Raw genomic sequence first — 19,054 nt, 5'->3', positions numbered from 1 at the left:
ATAAATATTTTAGATGTTGTATGTATATTGTAAAGGTAGGAATAGTAATAAAGGAGAACACATCATGAGGAATGAGCTGATCTTCACATTCTCCCTATCGTTCGTTAAGCGATAACACAATACGGACATGGATCTATGATACAGTTTTCAGAAAAGCATACATTCAACATTTTCAAGCCAGTGGCTGCAAGCTCCGATTAAATGATATGCTTGACCTTGAAGTAGTGTCTCAAGTATTGAATTTGCCAGCCTCCCAAGCCTACCAACGAGACGATGACAAGGATGGAAAACCATTTCACTCTGGAGTTGGTGGATTCGTTGGTGTCTCTCATTCTTTCTTCTCTTCTCTTCAAGTATTGCAACTCGGTGGCGATTTCTTCTGTCATTTCTTGCACTTTACGTAACTCAAGTTCAATAGGCTTCAATTTTTCAGTGGCCTGGATGGCGTTCCAGTCCCTGGCTGCAGCGCCAGACTCGATTTCCAACTCAATTTCACGAGAGAACTTACCGTTATGGCCCTTGTATGATTTGTCTACGTGGTTGGTGAAGCATACATCGAAGGCAGCATTGTGGTGACTGGTGAAAGCAACTCTGTAAGTACCAGCGACATCTTGCTTATGTCTGTGCTTATTACCAATGGAATCGACAATCTGCAATTCCAATCTCTGACCATCTCCAACTCTACCGTCAGTCTTGATGTTCACCACAACTAACTGCTCTTCTTGCACGAAGTCACGCACACACACACGTTCCGGGTTTGGAAGCGCTGGCAAGTCCATGAACAAGGCCGAAGTCGAAGCTATGAGGAAGTTGACAAGAATGAACAAATAGGAAAAGTAGTTCATGTTATCGAATTTAGTATGATATGGATGTTATATGTATTCCAATAGAGTATGACAAATTCAATGAAGGAGAATCAACAGTTCTATGAAGTTATCAGGGGAATAAGTTCAGTGGTTGATTCGTGAAATCACGAGTAAGTTTTTACGTGGTGGTTAGATGTGAGAACCAAAACAAGAAACTGAAATTCAACAATGGTGACAATTACAACCGGTGAGGAAATCAACTCTGCAACCCAAGCCGATCTAATTATTGGCAATTTTGGTTTTGTAGACCTGAAAGAAACAATCTCTTGCAAAGTGATAAAAACAAATATGTCGTCGAAATCGAATTGCTCTGATCTCCTCACAGAAGTTGCTATTTTTGTTAGCGTGTCCAGTTGAAGATTTTTCACGCGTACTATGTCGTGCGACATGAGACATAAACAGTGGTCATGTGATCACTTTCTTCATATTTTCACACTTTGCTCGTTCTTTCCCAATCAGGCAGTCTACCTCTAGCTGAAAAATTTCAGCTCTAATTCTACTTCTACCTCTACTTAACTTATGGTAGCGACAATAGCATCATATATTTCCTCTACGACAAAGCAGCAAAATGGCTAGAGCTAAAACTACCCATACCATGGTCAAGCTCATCTCGGCTGCCAAGACCGGGTACGAGAAATGGTTCAATATTCCAAGATCAACTCCAAGAATGAACCTCATTTTGTATGATCCAAGAGCTAAGAGGCACTGTTTGTTCACGGAGGATAAGAAGAGAAGGGTCGCTGAAAGACCTCCTAAGGATTACTCCAGAAGTCACCGTTAATTCACAGAAGGTTTTTTCAACTATTCATCGAACTCATTGAAGTGTACTTCTTTGAAATGGCAATTTTATTACTCCTTATGTAAGACTTTCATCAAGTTCACGAATGACGCTCAATTATTGTCATTGGTGACCATCGTCACAAATCTTCCTTGTACATATCAGACAGTCTATGTCTTAACGACTTACGCATCACCCTAAGTATCTGTTTATATTAATATATACATAACGTCTATTATCTATTTACAGGTTTAGTTAACATTCAACTCTTGGACAGTCCAGTCCTTTCCAACATTTAAAGTTGTGTTATCACCGATAACTGTAACCAGGTTATCCTTCTGGTCAACCAAATACTTCTGGATGACGTTCGTCAAGTCCTGGTTGTTCACGCTCAAGAAATTCTCTCTTCTTTCCTGTCTCATCACGTCTGTGATTCCTTCGTAAAATTCAGTAGAACCCTGACTAGCAATATTGGTAGGAGCGTCAACACTCTGGAATATTCTCAATTTGGCTTCTTGCAAGTCCTTAGGCTCCCAGTTTACCAGAAGCCCAAAATCAAACGATTTCTCAAAAGATTCTACTGACTTCAACGGATTAGGATCTCTGTAGGAATAGAAGTTCAAAGTACCACCCAATCCATCATAAAGCAAGCCTCCACCATAAGCTCCATTAGATTCTCTAATTACAGAGTGCAAATGCTTGAAAGTGTATAACTGGGCCAATATCTGTAAACTAGCTCCATCTTTGCAAGCATACTCTGCACCAAGTTTCCCGAGAGAAGCATAGCTGACTTGAAAAGGTAAGTTAAGCAAGGTATTTTGGTTTGCATTTATTCCCAAATTGTTGTTATTGAAAGCATTGACCAAATTCTTCAATTCAGACGCATTTCCTTGACTAGAAGTGTTGCTGAAATGTGAAATTTTGTCGTTAAATTCTTGTACCAACTTCTCATTCTCTCCAATAATGTCCTTGTCACCTACCAATCTATACTTGAATTCGCCCTTGGCATTGTCAATGATTAATAACTGGATTTCCTTTAAAATTGGCAAAATTTCGTCAGCAAGATACTGCTTACCCTTCTTTTCGATATTTGAATTTAACTCCATTATAAATTCCACTTGGCTAATTCCTGAGGTAATATCAGAAATATACCTAGCAGGAGTCAACTTGGCATTGGAATATCCACTCGCATATGAATGACCCCTGTCTGCTATTACATTTAGCTGGTTCTGGCTCATATTCTTGATTAAAGTGAATAACTTGTCAACGACCAATTCGTCATTGGAATCAAATTGCGTATCAGTAAGAACTTCATGCCACAAGTTGTAGATATGTTCAGAGTTCTCTTTTAGAGCCATTCCCGACATCTGAAAGTACAAGTCAACTTCTCTGATATCATAGGGATTGGTTGATATTCTGTGGCTAAAGGAGATACCACCTGTCAATCTGCTTATCTTAGTCTCAAGATCGGTAACGGATGTATGAGAAGTCCCTGCTAAATTGGTGAGACAGGAACTGAACAAAGAAAGGTATTTATAGTACTCCTTTGGCAAATATTTGATATTCTTTAAAGCAGCAGTGTACACCAAACCATTTGTATCTACAATTCTCTTTTGCAATGTATTGGAGCCAATTTGCGAGTACAAAAGTGGATGGAAATCTCCCTTCTCTGGTATATCCTTAATGGTCAAAGTAGGCAATACTTCTCCGTCCTGTTCTTCTGTCTGTTTTCTAGCTAGCTCTTGGCCTCTTTCGTTTATAATCTTTTTATCTTCTTCAGATAAGCTTTGTACCATCGTCTTTACTCTCTCAGCTTCAACTGTGGTTAAATTCTTGTTGAATTCATTCTGGGGTTCCATGACAAACGAGAACTTTTCACATTGTGGATTCAAAATTGAACTATCAAGGAGTTCCTTGAAAACAAGTAATCCCTTGCACTCAAAGTCAGACTTGAACTGGTTCAAAATCGGTTCAACCCTTAACGATTTGATTGGGTCCAAGCCATTCACCCATGTAGGAACGATCACATTCAACAAGCTCAAACCGAAATCTGGCTTATGTTTTTTCAAGTTCAATTCTATCTGATGCAAAATAGCTTCAATTCTAGTTTTGTAGGAGCTTTCCGGATTTTCGAACTCGGGTAGCACCTTGTTTCTAATAATATCCAACACTTTGGATTCCAACTGGCCAACTTTTTCTACAGTCAAATTGTTCAACCCAATAGTGAACGATATCAAAGCAGTCGTGGCATCTATTCCTGAGTTTGCTGAAAAGTCATCACCAAACTCAGTTTCAATAAGCTCTTGATAAAATGGAGCATTATGGCCGTCACAGAGAAGAGAACTCAAGATTTTCCATTTGAACAACTCGTACTGGTTGGCTTCTTCGAGAGCATTTCCTAAGTTCCATGTGATCGAAGCCTTGTACTGTTGTTCAGCTGGTTTCGACGACATGGTATCTACAGGACCAGGAACCTTGACAACGGTGGTTGACGATGGCGAAGTCGTGTTGGAGAAGATTGGCAATTTCAAATCCTTGGATTGAGGACGGACGCCAAACGTCTGGAAGTAGTCGCTCAAATGTTTCAAATGGTTCATCAACGGCAAATTACCATACGTGAAAGTTCTGGCATTGGAAGGATGGTAATTTCTGTGGTGGAAATCGACTAAGTCTTCGTACTGCAAGTCAGGGATTTTTGCTGGATCCCCACCAGCATTGTTTAAAGAAGGATATATGGATTCCAAGAACTTGATGTAGAAGTAGTACGACGTGTTGGAATTCTGGCCCTTCATCTCGTTGTATACTACCCCCTTCAATTCGAGCTTGCTCTCAGGGTCATTTATATCCTCATTTTCCAACCTCCATCCTTCTTGGATGAAATCATTGTATGACAAAAGAGGCTCGAATACCGATGAAAGATAGACATCCATCAAGTTGTCAAAGTCCTTTGCGTTAGTCGTGGCAAACGGATAGAAGGTGAAGTCGTGGCCAGTCATGGCATTCATGAAGTTGGAAAGCGACCTGTTTGTCATCTTGAAGAATGGGTCTCGTACAGGGTACTTATACGAACCACACAAGGTGGTATGTTCCAAGATATGAGGTACACCAGTAGCATCTGGAGGATTGGTTTTGAACGCAATCAGAAACACGTTATTATTATCTGTAGGTGAGTCCAAGTGAAGGTGTGCTGCTCCGCTTCTTTCATGCTTTAGATGGACAGCCACAAGCGAAAACTCAGGAATGGGCTGAACATTGTCTATGACAAACCCATAGAGGTTGAGGCCAATGGGGTATTTGGAGAGAATGGCGGAAGTTGCTGCAGAGGGAGAAGCTGCCGTAGCAAAGCTCCGTCTTGCTGCGTTGACTATGCTTCGGGAACGAGCGGCTAACATAATGGTTTGCGGCTGCTAAATATGGAATGAAACAATAGTATATATGAAGTGGAAAAGATTTGAAAAATGCTGAAAGGCAAGATTTGAAGTTGGAAAGTTGCAACTCAGATCCTTTTTTTAAAGTGCGACTGCGAATTCTAATTATTAGTGAGCAGTGTTGGGCCAGACGGTTTTATGTTTAAGTGAGAATACTTGGCAATGGCAGATACTTATGGCAAGACTTTTATATAGTAAATGTATTGGTATATATAAAGTCGGCTCTTATCACATGTGAGATACGTTGAGTTGCTTAGAGTATATACATATTTGGCTGTAGATTCATTCTCATTTCTATACTACCACTACCTAGTGAAGAATGCAAGTCATTAGTTACTGAAATAAATAAGAGCAATAGACAAGATAAACCACTTGATTGTGGTGATACCTCTGATCAGAGAAGTCTATTCAATCCATGCTGTTCATAGATCTGAAAACTTTTACAATATTGTACTTATCTTGAAGAATCTGCTATTACAATAGTATACTTTAAGCCAGTTTCTAAGATTACTGCGAAAAACGCTTCGACTTAGAAAAAAATTCACAGTATCACTTTATTAACATCAATGAATAGCCAGAATCAACACCATCAATAATTAGTCAATTGATACTAGCAAAAAATTCTAAATCCTACGATACTTGAATTTATGTTTGCTCACATATAACTGGTTTGTTAGACACTTTTCAGAGAACAATTCAGCGCGTTGTCGAAAATTTAGCCATAAATAAATCGTATTAAAATCCATACCGCAACAGTGAACATCCGATGCGCTACTTAAAATCCAAACCTCAATATCTGGAGCTTTGCTGCAATCACAACCAAGACCAACAAGATCCATACCGCCAGTTTAGCAAAATCTTGATATATCACGTGATATGATATTTCCGTCGCACGCGGGCCGGTCCAGCTCCTAAACCGCTGCCTAAGAAAAATTTACGATCTACGGTAATTAACTTTTCCAGTGTGATTTATCTATAGCACAACTCCAAAATGACCCTGATACAAGACGAGATAGTGTTGCAAGCTAAGGTAATACATGTGCCTGTACACAAGAATGACTCCGAGAAAGTCTCAACTCTCGGGGGCTTCATAGCTGGAGGTTTAGCTGCTTGTGGAGCTGTGACTTTTACCAATCCCATCGAGTTGATCAAGACCAGAATGCAGCTTCAGGGAGAACTTGCCAAAAGTGCTAAGGATGCCGTTATCTTGTACAAGAACCCATTCCAGGCCTTTGGAATTATCTACAGAAATGAAGGTATCCGAGGGTTGCAGCAAGGACTTATGTGTGGTTACTACTACCAATTGGGGTTAAATGGGTGCAGAATTGGACTCTACGAACCAAGTAGATATATCATTACGAAATATTTGTCGCCCTCCACTTTTTCAGAAAACGAGAAAATTCCCCAGAATTTACTTATCAACGTTGCTGCTGGGTTCGTATCTGGTTCTGCTGGAGCCGTTTTGGCCTCTCCATTCTTCTTGATTAAGACAAGAATGCAATCATATTCCAAATCCACCACCTCAGAGGCTGCGCACCATATTGGCCAACAGACTTATTATAAAGGAGCCTGGGATGGTTTGTCCAAGATTTACAGTGCTGAAGGGGTCAGGGGCTTGTATAGAGGTGTAGATGCTGCCATTCTCAGAACCGGTGCTGGTTCAGCAGCCCAACTCCCAGTGTACAATTTGACCAAGAACTTTCTATTGAACAACCAACTCGCGGAGGAACACTCGTTGGGACTCCACTTCATGTCTTCATCCATGGCTGGACTTGGGGTTGCCATCGTCATGAACCCATGGGACGTTATTCTCACAAGAGTGTACAACCAGAAGGGGAACTTATATAAGGGTCCCATTGACTGTTTCCAAAAGACTATCAGAACGGAAGGTCCCTCAGCTTTGTACAAGGGTTTCTGGGCCCAGCTCTTCCGTATAGGGCCTCATTCCATCTTGACGTTGATGTTCATGGAACAATGCATGAAGGTAATGGTTAAGGTTGAAACAAGGTTATTTGCCTAGATATTCATTTGCATCACTTCATTTCTGTGATTAGCCTAAATACTATTTCATGGAATACTATTTATTACATAGACTAGATATAGATTAGATATACACTGGACATAGACTAGACAAGGCATATACATTATATTGGGTTGTGGAATAGTAACTACTAATAAATGATGCTATGCTACAATTTCAAAGATATCATTATATCTCCATCTGTAGTCTGTACATGCAGTATCACTCTGTATATCTTCACTTATATTTGCACCCTCATACCTGCATAAAGAGCCGTGCACACAAGTGGCAATTTTTTTATCGTTTTAGTAATCTCAATATCAATCCTCTATCCTCCCAAATAGCTCATCTAAGTTCACACTCACACTCGGAACCAAACTCCAGACGCCGGATATCCAGTGTCTCCACATATAAGGGTATTGTACGTTTTTCCCGCTCAAAACTCCCCCACCACAGGCAACGAGCCAAAGCCATCTCCAGGACGAACAACTACTGGATTAAGATTAAAAATTCACGATTGATATTCTCCTAGTTGGAGCCGAGTGCAAGATAAACCAAGACCTTACTACAAGTACGAAGTGTCTTCCTACGTGCTTCTCTCAGATTAACCATAATCAAGTTGTCATCAACATCATCTCCGCTCTGCATCTTTCAAATCGGTTTCATATATTTCGAATAGTATCATTTGCATTAAGTGTTTTTTTCCATTCGTTTTCATCTTCATTGACTTTACTTTGTTTATTCCCGTTCAGTTCACATTATAAAAAATGCGCGATTCAAACTACAAGTCGACGTCGACCAACAAGGCGGCAGTAACCATAACCACGAGCTTGTACGACCGCCGAGCTTTGGATGTTACATCGGACAAGCCGTTGGTCAACTCGTTGAACTATTTAACCTACTTGGTGTCATCACTGGCCAAAGTTAGAGAAACCCTTTCCATCGACGGGGGAATAGAAAGATTGATTGAAATTTTGCACGAGTGCCACAACTCTACGTTCAACGTCGTAGACAACATCTTCAACAGCGAAAGAAAGCTCTTGACTGCCTGGAAATGGACGCTTGCGTTTCAGTGTCTTGTTCTCGTGGCCACAAGAGGAACCGAGAAAATTAGACAGAAAGTGGTCAAGGCAGGAATCTTGCCCATCATCGCTACGGTTTTGGACAACTATCTATCGCTTCACGAAAGAACATTCATCCATGCCAACTCTAGACAGCAGCCTCAACAGCTGCTGATGCTACAGTCTCCATTCCACGGCCAACAGGCAGGCTCTGGTACCAACGGGCAACAGCCTTCGATGACCCAATCTCCTGTTCAATTCCAGCCGTCAACAGACACCATAGCCAACCAGCACCAACCGTTTGGCGTGCAGAATCCTAGACCAAACCCTCCTCAGCAGGCTTTCATAGGAGCCCAGGAGGAGGATTTGACAGGGATAGTTGGTAGATCCAACACTGATACAGACTTTGCTACTAGAGCTACAGCCACAACGACTGCACACCGGACTCTGTTCTTAGAACAGAATCAGAATACAGCACCCGGTCAGATAAGAAACTCACCTGCATTTGATGTGAGCAACTTGCAAATCCCGATTCATCTTGCTACGGCGGCCATAGAGGCGACTCTGATATCAAGTAACAATCCATACCCTTCTTATTTCAACACAAGCCACACAAATAGTTTGACCAGCGATGATTACGACAATTTAACTGTTGATCAGTTGTTTAAGTTAATCAGATTGAATACATTTGCTCCAAGCTACAATCCTGGCCAACTATCTAGGTCTCCCAATAGCGCAAAGACTAATACCATCAATAACGACATAAGAAGAAGATTCATTATCGTTAATATCATCAAAAAGTTGAGAGACGAAAAAGATACTGAAATTTTGGATGATAGGTTCTTTGATGATTGTGACTATCAGATGGACAACAACTTGCAGTTCTTGTCGGACTTGTACTTGCAAGACTGTGAAACCAACAAAAACTTGATCAGCTCGAAGATAGCGGTGAGAAATTTCACGGAAACTGGAGTTGTTATTCCGCGCGATGATGATATTGTCTGGTCGTTACAGCTCTTGGCATACATCTCGAAATATCCTTACTTAAAGGACGTGCTCCAAAATACCCATTTGGTAATTGACATGAGTATAAGAGATAAACAATTGAAGTTGTATTTGGAAAAGCAAATGAAATTGAAGTTAAAAAAGAATTTGGCAATAAAGTCGAGACCTACCATTACTCCAAAATCCCGTACGAGTAAGACTACTTATTTGGAAAGGTTTGAGCCATCTGCATCAAACTCCCCACAGATGTTGAATGATATCAATACGATACATGATGATAATTTCATCTTGGAAGAAGACAAATTCGAGTTGTGCAATAAACACGACGAATCAAGATTAACTGTGGCAGCTGAAATCGAAGACGAAGAGGAAAGCGAAGAAGTCGATGATGAAGAGGATGAGGAAGAAGAGGATTCACTAGGTAACGATTCAGATAAAAATGGAGCTGGTTTATCAAACTCCAATTCTAACTTGGAAAATAGTTCTGATTTGAATCATTTGACAAGTGATGTTATTAATAACTCCGACTATTTGAGTAAGTTATATGACTCCATAATTCATAGCGAGTCGATAGTAGACGATTTGGAAAGAGAAATTTCGTTGTTTCAAATCAACGAGAAGATGAACAAGTTTATTGATATCGAAAGTAAGAATTTAGTGAATTCAATTATCAAAAAGAGGAATGAAACAAAAGATTTCTTGACTAAGAAATGGAATTATGACGATTACGAACACTTTGATATTGATGAAAGTAACGAAGATCAAGATGACTCGCTCATTGAATATAAAAAGGTCAACTTGTTTCCTATTGTTGAAAAGTTTACATTCTTGTCCGGAACGGACATGTACTATTGGTCTGGTGTCATCATGAGAAATTCATGTAGACGCAACGAATTGAGAGGCGGTGTTAGACAATGCGGTAATTTGGAATGCGGTAGATGGGAAAAATATCCACGAGAGTTTCTGAAGTGCAGAAGATGCAAGAGAACAAAATATTGTTCTCGCGAGTGCCAGATGAGAGCATGGCATTGTCACAGAAACTGGTGTATACCAAGTACCTCCAGCACAACTACAAGCAACGTTGCATCTGCTCCAACTCAACAGACTAATGCCGAGGTAGGAAACGAACAGAACTTTGAGGAAAGATCCGATTTAACCCATGTCACTGATGATCAAGATAGTCAACAGGAGCAAGAACATGAACAGTTAAATGATCTGTCATAATTATTTATTCCAGAATATAATCTTAGAGTATTTGATTTTTATGCATCGACCTTCCATACTTCAACGTTTATGAATTGGTTCAACATCTGCTCAGGTTTGGAGAAGAAATGACTGCTGTTGTTTCGAGCCGTCGTATCCTCCTGTACCCTTAGTGTTGCAAATTGATTTATTTTGCAACTGGGAAGAGTTTCAGAATGAATGTAGTCTTCAAATATCGAAAACCTTGCATGATTTGATTTACTAAGCAATTAAAAGGACACATTCGAAGTTATCTGCTGTACTGTCAGTGAAAACTATATTGCCTATTAGCTATCAAATCTGACATTAATTGTGAGCATTGAGTTAAATCATTGTCGAATCCCAAGAATAGCAAGCGAAAACTTGTATCCATGACTTCTTCAAACAAAAGTAGTACTATTATCTATGTGATATATATCATCAGTCGGAGAAATTTGCCATATCTATACACCAGTTGAATACCACAAATGTCTTTTACTCTGCTAGAACTACATTACTGTCTCACAGGAGAAGCTAGAATATATCCACACACACATATATGGATAGAAATAACTTGTTTTCAATAATATAACTTCGCGTTATGGACAACTAGGGATATGGCCGATGCCCCAAAACACTAATATTGCAGATTGATATTTTTTTCAGATTTGTAGCACTCATTTAAAAATAACAGATTTATTGGTAGCGGCTCAATGTGGATTGGCAATATTTATTACCCGATGTCGAAAATCTTACCAAAATTGGGTTCCAATCTTTTCAGTGAATTCTGAATAAGGAATGTGGCAAACCACTTTTCTCGATTTGTGGAGAGGAATATCGGAATACAAAGGTATGAATTTTATGCACTAGATACAGCAGAGAGAACCACTCAATCACAATTCTGAAATGCATGGAATAAGTACAGCAACGCAAGGTGTCGCACGTATTTATCGAATTTTCTGGTTGGCCACTAGTCGAAAATACCTACACCCCCAGGTATATTAGAGGTCTGGAGAAAAATATTATGCGAACCGGTATATGGGGTTTAAATATGCATTTATAGCATACAGGAATTAATTACATAATAATATCCATAAGGTGTAAATTTATTTTGAATGGGAAAGTTTACGACTAGGTGTACTTATTGCAGAATTATGTGATGTATAATGCACTTCTAATATTACTATAGGATCTCAATTTACGAATTTGAGCATCATTATCGACCTTCGTATTTACCTCCTAAAATTCAAGGAAACTTAAATCTGACCATCTTACCTTCATAATGGCGACGAGAATTAAATCCAATCGTATACGTTCTCCAAGCCTTCTAATAAAGTCAATATCACCATTTCCGAAATACGTTAATTTGCAACACACAAACGGCTTCTAGAACGTGCATCTAGGTTTACAGAAAGTTTCCAGTACGGTATAGCCAATGGGGATGTAATTGGCCAAGATGAATAATTCTGAAAAATAACACTCTCATTGGTAGTACACTGAGTTAAGAAACATTGAACGAGAATAAAGCCAGCGTGCTAATTTACTATGCTTAAAGGAGAGCCTGGCGCCTGGCGCAAGAGATCCTATTCAAGATGCCAACTTGATTCATGTGATTCCACTTGCCAGTTACAACTTCAATCCCAATCCCCAATGGCGAAGACTTGCATGATAAATGGTTACACAATGATGAACTTTGAATAGTCTGGGGTAGGAATACTCGATAAAGGTTCCTATACATGAAGTCATAGTTGACCAAAGAATTACAAATTTCATACCAATACTAGAATAGCAGAAATGTGTAGTAGTATATTTACTGCTTCTAACAAAAATACTATGGTCGGAAAATAAAATTCGCTTATTAAGACCAAACGGAAATTTGTTAACACGAAGTTCAACCCAGAACACTTGCACACTAAATTGCTACTAACTATTGGATAGAAATATTTCCCATAAGTGCAAATTCTTTGAGGATATTATAGTAGCAATACAATAAATTTTAGATTTTAGGATTATTATGGCTGCTATTTGTAATTCATATCGTGATGGTCGATTTATCGAAGCATTTCATAAAATAATTAGAAAACATACAGCTGTCCTCATTCTAAAGGAAAAAGTCTACCTGAAATAGAAATAGACACAGAAATGGAGGCCTGAAGTTTTTCCAATTAAAGGAAAAGATATTTGGTTGTCAAGAGCGCATGCTTGTACTAGCGAGCAAGAAACCGACAGTGGCTGTTATGCAGATCGTCGATTTCCAAACAAAAAGATCAGAGCGAAGACGTAAGGTTCATGCATGTATTCAATTAAGCAAACGACGAGGTGCCGATCATCACGCGTCAGACGATGCTAAAAATACTCGAGACAAAGTAATCATACTTAAATATGGATCTTAATGATGTAGGATATTTTTTTTCGACTTCATTGCGAAAGTATAATATTTGGGTTTTTTTTGCATCTGCACATCGCAATGACATGGATGGCGTGTATTATCTGAGAAAATTGTCTTTACGGGGCAGGATGCATGATCTAAGTTACAACAGCAGATGCAATGTCGAAACGAGATATAAGTGAGGGGGTCTGAAGATTGGAATTCTCGACCGTTCCTTTCCCGGCACTTCTTTCAATAAGATGGGAACTAAAAACTACACGACTTCATAAGATATTTCTTGGAAATTATTAACGAAGTTGATTTGGCCGAGGCGGCGGCCATTACTATCCGCCGTGTGTACATTGGGGCCAGACGGGGCACCTTTTATTATATTACTGCAAGATTGGGATCAGTCTACTTTGTCATAGCCTAATATAGGGGAGATATAATATGGACAGCTCAATGATCAAATGTTTGTAGACGTAAGGAATCGCGTGTGACAATTCTGATCCTGATACATGTTGCTGATAAGCTTTGTTGCATTGATTACTCTAAACTTATAGATGGCAGCCAAACAAGAAGTACTTCACATAGTCCATTGTTGGATCTATATCAAGTGTAAAAGGTCTTGGTCTGTATTGTTCTCAAAGAAATGGGTTGCTGTCCTTAAAAGGCTTGTGTTAGACTGCTCGTAAGCTAGGCTAATTTATAAAATTTATGCAGCTCATCTTGCAGATATTTTCTTGACCTGTACAACGGAAAACTTAACATTTTTCGCAGCTCGTAGGTTTATTTAATATCATGAGCTAGTCTATACTGTTCATTTTGCTAAAGCCACCTAGAACAATTCAAAGCTGTAAGATTCCCCTGATCCGCAAAATACATTGTCCACAATATGGCTGACATTACTTTACTTACTTATCGAGTATCCAAATTGGCAAAGTGACACCTAGTTTCGTAACTGGTATAGAAAGTGGGAAATCAATGATCTCCTAGTTGGCCCCTTTTGGCTAGCCTCTCATGCTTGTAGAACCGCCGGAACTTGCTTCTTCAAATTGGATAACAGATAATAAACCAAAAATTAGAAATTAATTATTGTAATGCCGTGAAGATGGCCGATGGTTACGAATGGATTCGACAGAGTAGGTCACAAGGGGATACAATATTTTTTGATAATAACACTTGGGACTGACTCCTTTGCTGCAAGGATAGGATAGAATTCAATGTGGTCTCGTTAGTCATTAGACTTCACAAATCCAATAGCCTTGAGAAGGATTATTTTTCAAAGATAATACGGGAGGAGCAAAAATAGGCTCTACTATTACCTTGTTGAAACCAAACCCTTAGCAATATTTTCAGGCTGAGACCAGTACCACTAAGTAGTCATTCTACTTTGATTTAATATATATATGGTGTCCCCCCAGAAAAAGAGCCATCAATAGAAGTTGGTGTAGCCATTAATAGAAACCTGTTGCACAGGACCGTTTGCACCAATTTGAAAAAACCAGACGCGCAATATGTTGATCGTATTGCTCTACCTGGTGGTCTTGTATATGGCGGCTGCCATAAGCGCGGCCCCTCTAAAAACTACTGTAATCACTGTTTGTGGAACAGCCAACACAGCTTCAGTAACAGTTCTTCCCACCACCCCGGGTCAGCAAACTGTCACTTCTATTCTGTCATTGGCGTCGAACAACTTCTTGTGTCGCCCTTCCAAAACTGTTACTAGTACAATATGTGGTAGTTTGGCTACCACTGCATCAAGCACTGGATCTATAACTCCAGGCCAAGGAACTGCTACACTTTATATTCAGTTACCGAGTGCCAATCCCAGTTGCAAGGCTAGTACTACTGTCTATAAGACGAGCTGCGGAAGTACGGATAGTGCGGAGACTATCACACTGACCACGACTTTTGGTCAAAAAACTGCTACGGTTGTTGTCTTGTTGGCAACTACAAATACCAATTGTTATGCTTCAACCACAACTACCATATCTTCGTGTGGAAGCGCGAATAATGCTAATGCCGTTCCCACTACTCTTAGTACTTCTTTCGGTCAACAAACTGCTACAGTCAGCGTGTCGTTGGGCAGGTCCCACACGTATTGTAAGGCTAGTACTACCACTACTATTACCACATGTGGAAGTTCCTATAATGCCGTTACTACAACTCTTACTACTAGTCATGGCCAACAAACAGCAACCGTTTATGTTGGATTGAAATCGAATGATGTCAAGTGTAAACCTGCCAGTACCATTCATACCACATCATGTGGTAGTTTGAATGTCGCTGTAACTAGCACCGGTTCTATAACGCCAAATCAACCAACTGCCACAGTTTATGTCGCGTTAGCAATTAATAATTCCAATTGTAAGGCTTCAACAACTGTCACTCAGACTTCTTGTGGTACTGCTGCAGAAAACCAAGTCACAACATTACCAACTACATTTGGGCAACCTACTGCTACTATTGTTTCGAATTTATCGAAAGGCCATCCAGACTGTACTGCTGGTGCTACTACTGTTGAGTTTACATGTGGAAGTGCGGCGGAGAATCTGGCTACCACATTAACAACTACATTTGGGCAAGCTACTGCTACTATTGTTTCGACTTTATCAAAAGGCCATCCAGACTGTACTGCTGGTGCTACTACTGTTGAGTTTACATGTGGAAGTGCGGCGGAGAATCTGGCTACCACATTAACAACTACATTTGGGCAAGCTACTGCTACTATTGTTTCGACTTTATCAAAAGGCCATCCAGACTGTACTGCTGGTGCTACTACTGTTGAGTTTACATGTGGAAGTGCGGCGGAGAATCTGGCTACCACATTAACAACTACATTTGGGCAAGCTACTGCTACTATTGTTTCGACTTTATCAAAAGGCCATCCAGACTGTACTGCTGGTGCTACTACTGTTGAGTTTACATGTGGAAGTGCGGCGGAGAATCTGGCTACCACATTAACAACTACATTTGGGCAAGCTACTGCTACTATTGTTTCGACTTTATCAAAAGGCCATCCAGACTGTACTGCTGGTGCTACTACTGTTGAGTTTACATGTGGAAGTGCGGCGGAGAATCTGGCTACCACATTAACAACTACATTTGGGCAAGCTACTGCTACTATTGTTTCGACTTTATCAAAAGGCCATCCAGACTGTACTGCTGGTGCTACTACTGTTGAGTTTACATGTGGAAGTGCGGCGGAGAATCTGGCTACCACATTAACAACTACATTTGGGCAAGCTACTGCTACTATTGTTTCGACTTTATCGAAAGGCCATCCAGACTGTACTGCTGGTGCTACTACTGTTGAGTTTACATGTGGAAGTGCGGCGGAGAATCTGGCTACCACATTAACAACTACATTTGGGCAACCTACTGCTACTATTGTTTCGACTTTATCAAAAGGCCATCCAGACTGTACTGCTGGTGCTACTACTGTTGAGTTTACATGTGGAAGTGCGGCGGAGAATCTGGCTACCACATTAACAACTACATTTGGGCAAGCTACTGCTACTATTGTTTCGACTTTATCGAAAGGCCATCCAGACTGTACTGCTGGTGCTACTACTGTTGAGTTTACATGTGGAAGTGCGGCGGAGAATCTGGCTACCACATTAACAACTACATTTGGGCAACCTACTGCTACTATTGTTTCGACTTTATCAAAAGGCCATCCAGACTGTACTGCTGGTGCTACTACTGTTGAGTTTACATGTGGAAGTGCGGCGGAGAATCTGGCTACCACATTAACAACTACATTTGGGCAAGCTACTGCTACTATTGTTTCGACTTTATCGAAAGGCCATCCAGACTGTACTGCTGGTGCTACTACTGTTGAGTTTACATGTGGAAGTGCGGCGGAGAATCTGGCTACCACATTAACAACTACATTTGGGCAAGCTACTGCTACTATTGTTTCGACTTTATCAAAAGGCCATCCAGACTGTACTGCTGGTGCTACTACTGTTGAGTTTACATGTGGAAGTGCGGCGGAGAATCTGGCTACCACATTAACAACTACATTTGGGCAAGCTACTGCTACTATTGTTTCGACTTTATCGAAAGGCCATCCAGACTGTACTGCTGGTGCTACTACTGTTGAGTTTACATGTGGAAGTGCGGCGGAGAATCTGGCTACCACATTAACAACTACATTTGGGCAAGCTACTGCTACTATTGTTTCGACTTTATCGAAAGGCCATCCAGACTGTACTGCTGGTGCTACTACTGTTGAGTTTACATGTGGAAGTGCGGCGGAGAATCTGGCTACCACATTAACAACTACATTTGGGCAACCTACTGCTACTATTGTTTCGATTTTATCAAAAGGCCATCCAGATTGTATTACTCCCGGAACGGTCACTGTAACATCATGTGGAACTTTAAATAGTGCAGTCACCACAGCTGTTCCAACTACAGTAGGACAAGAAACTGTTACCACGCTTGTTTTGTTACGTAGTCTTGATCCAAAATGTAAACCAGGCAAAACCACTACTATTACATCCTGCGGAACTTTGAACACAGATGTCAGAAGCACTGGTTCTATAACTACAAACCAACCAACGTTGACCATTTACATTGCATTAGCGACTACCAACGCCAAATGTAAGACTACTAGTACGACCACCATTACGAAGTGTGGATACAAGAGTACCACTGAAATTAACACGACACCAGCTAAGAATGGAGGAACTGTTGCTACTATTGTAGTTCAGTTGCCCACAACCGATCCTAGCTGTGTCAAGCCAACCACTACTACTAGTACGACATGTGGTACTTCTTTTGGCGCTGTAACTACTACTCTTCCAACTACCGCAGGTCAACCTGTTACTGTTGTTGTTTCGTTGGGTAAGAATGATGCAAAGTGTAAGACTACTAGTACGACCACCATTACGAAGTGTGGATACAAGAGTACCACTGAAATTAACACGACACCAGCTAAGAATGGAGGAACTGTTGCTACTATTGTAGTTCAGTTGCCCACAACCGATCCTAGCTGTGTCAAGCCAACCACTACTACTAGTACGACATGTGGTACTTCTTTTGGCGCTGTAACTACTACTCTTCCAACTACCGCAGGTCAACCTGTTACTGTTGTTGTTTCGTTGGGTAAGAATGATGCAAAGTGTAAGACTACTAGTACGACCACCATTACGAAGTGTGGATACAAGAGTACCACTGAAATTAACACGACACCAGCTAAGAATGGAGGAACTGTTGCTACTATTGTAGTTCAGTTGCCCACAACCGATCCTAGCTGTGTCAAGCCAACCACTACTACTAGTACGACATGTGGTACTTCTTTTGGCGCTGTAACTACTACTCTTCCAACTACCGCAGGTCAACCTGTTACTGTTGTTGTTTCGTTGGGTAAGAATGATGCAAAGTGTAAGACTACTAGTACGACCACCATTACGAAGTGTGGATACAAGAGTACCACTGAAATTAACACGACACCAGCTAAGAATGGAGGAACTGTTGCTACTATTGTAGTTCAGTTGCCCACAACCGATCCTAGCTGTGTCAAGCCAACCACTACTACTAGTACGACATGTGGTACTTCTTTTGGCGCTGTAACTACTACTCTTCCAACTACCGCAGGTCAACCTGTTACTGTTGTTGTTTCGTTGGGTAAGAATGATGCAAAGTGTAAGACTACTAGTACGACCACCATTACGAAGTGTGGAAATGGATATAGAACTGAATCGTCAACAATTTATCCACGTTCGCATGGTGTAGATGCAACAGTTGTTATTAAGTTGCCGAAGACAGATAGTAGTTGTACTAGGACAGTTAGCACGATAACGCTGACGACATGTGGGCATGGATATAAGACTGAAACGTCAACTATTTACCCACGTTCGCGTGGTGGGGATGCAACAGTTGTTATTAACTTGCCTAAGACAGATAAGAGTTGTACTAAGACGGTGAGCACGACTACAATTACGACGTGTGGTCATAAATCATTTACCAGAACAGTTACAGAACCTACTGGCAAGCATGGCGATGTGGTTACTGTTGATGTAATTCTTCCCCAGGGTCATTCTAGCTGTACAAGGAGTACAAGAACGTGGACTCATACAATTTGTGGAACTAAAACATTTGTTGTTACCAAGTCGACATTCTGCCCTCCAGGTGTTACAACCAGAACTATTACAGTAGAGCTTCCTAGAGGTTACGGACATTGTACTTCTACTAGCGACTCATCAAGTGTGATTTCTTCCTCCACCAGCGACTCATCAAGTGTGATTTCTTCCTCGACTTCCGAATCTTCTAGTGAGATTAGTACTTCTAGCGA

The 19,054-nt window shown here is 40.5% G+C and overlaps 5 protein-coding genes across 5 annotated transcripts; 3 read left to right on the top strand and 2 right to left on the bottom strand. All coding sequences in view use genetic code 12, as the record gives it.

The window, feature by feature from the left end:
• Positions 1-7: 7 nt before the first annotated feature.
• Positions 8-845, bottom strand: PICST_65279 (predicted protein; the record flags this gene model as incomplete). Its single annotated transcript, XM_001382589.1, has 1 exon — positions 8-845. One exon carries the CDS (start codon positions 843-845, stop codon positions 198-200), a length of 648 nt encoding a protein of 215 aa, XP_001382626.1. The 3' UTR covers positions 8-197.
• Positions 846-1,434: 589 nt separating this feature from the next.
• PICST_55631 (mitochondrial 54S ribosomal protein YmL39) lies at positions 1,435-1,647 on the top strand (the record flags this gene model as incomplete). Its single annotated transcript, XM_001383127.1, has 1 exon — positions 1,435-1,647. The coding sequence occupies one exon, from the start codon at positions 1,435-1,437 to the stop codon at positions 1,645-1,647; it is 213 nt and encodes a 70-aa protein (XP_001383164.1).
• A 208-nt stretch (positions 1,648-1,855) lies between these two features.
• PICST_76282 (predicted protein) lies at positions 1,856-5,061 on the bottom strand. The gene has a single exon (XM_001382588.1). The coding sequence runs from the start codon at positions 5,034-5,036 to the stop codon at positions 1,896-1,898; it is 3,141 nt and encodes a 1,046-aa protein (XP_001382625.2). The 5' UTR covers positions 5,037-5,061; the 3' UTR covers positions 1,856-1,895.
• A 1,002-nt stretch (positions 5,062-6,063) lies between these two features.
• Positions 6,064-7,092, top strand: OAC1 (Mitochondrial oxaloacetate carrier protein; the record flags this gene model as incomplete). Its single annotated transcript, XM_001383126.1, has 1 exon — positions 6,064-7,092. One exon carries the CDS (start codon positions 6,064-6,066, stop codon positions 7,090-7,092), a length of 1,029 nt encoding a protein of 342 aa, XP_001383163.2.
• A 767-nt stretch (positions 7,093-7,859) lies between these two features.
• Positions 7,860-10,235, top strand: PICST_82184 (predicted protein; the record flags this gene model as incomplete). The annotated part of the gene is made up of 2 exons (XM_001383125.1): positions 7,860-8,452; positions 8,540-10,235. Coding segments are annotated over 2 exons (2,289 nt in total), but the record flags the coding sequence as incomplete, so codon positions are not given.
• Between the last annotated feature and the right edge of the window lie 8,819 nt (positions 10,236-19,054).

This window comes from Scheffersomyces stipitis, chromosome 2 (assembly GCF_000209165.1).
Source record: "Scheffersomyces stipitis CBS 6054 chromosome 2, complete sequence".
Taxonomy (NCBI): domain Eukaryota; kingdom Fungi; phylum Ascomycota; class Pichiomycetes; order Serinales; family Debaryomycetaceae; genus Scheffersomyces; species Scheffersomyces stipitis.
Note: the sequence above shows the minus strand (reverse complement) of the source record. Positions and strands in the feature narration are given on the sequence as shown.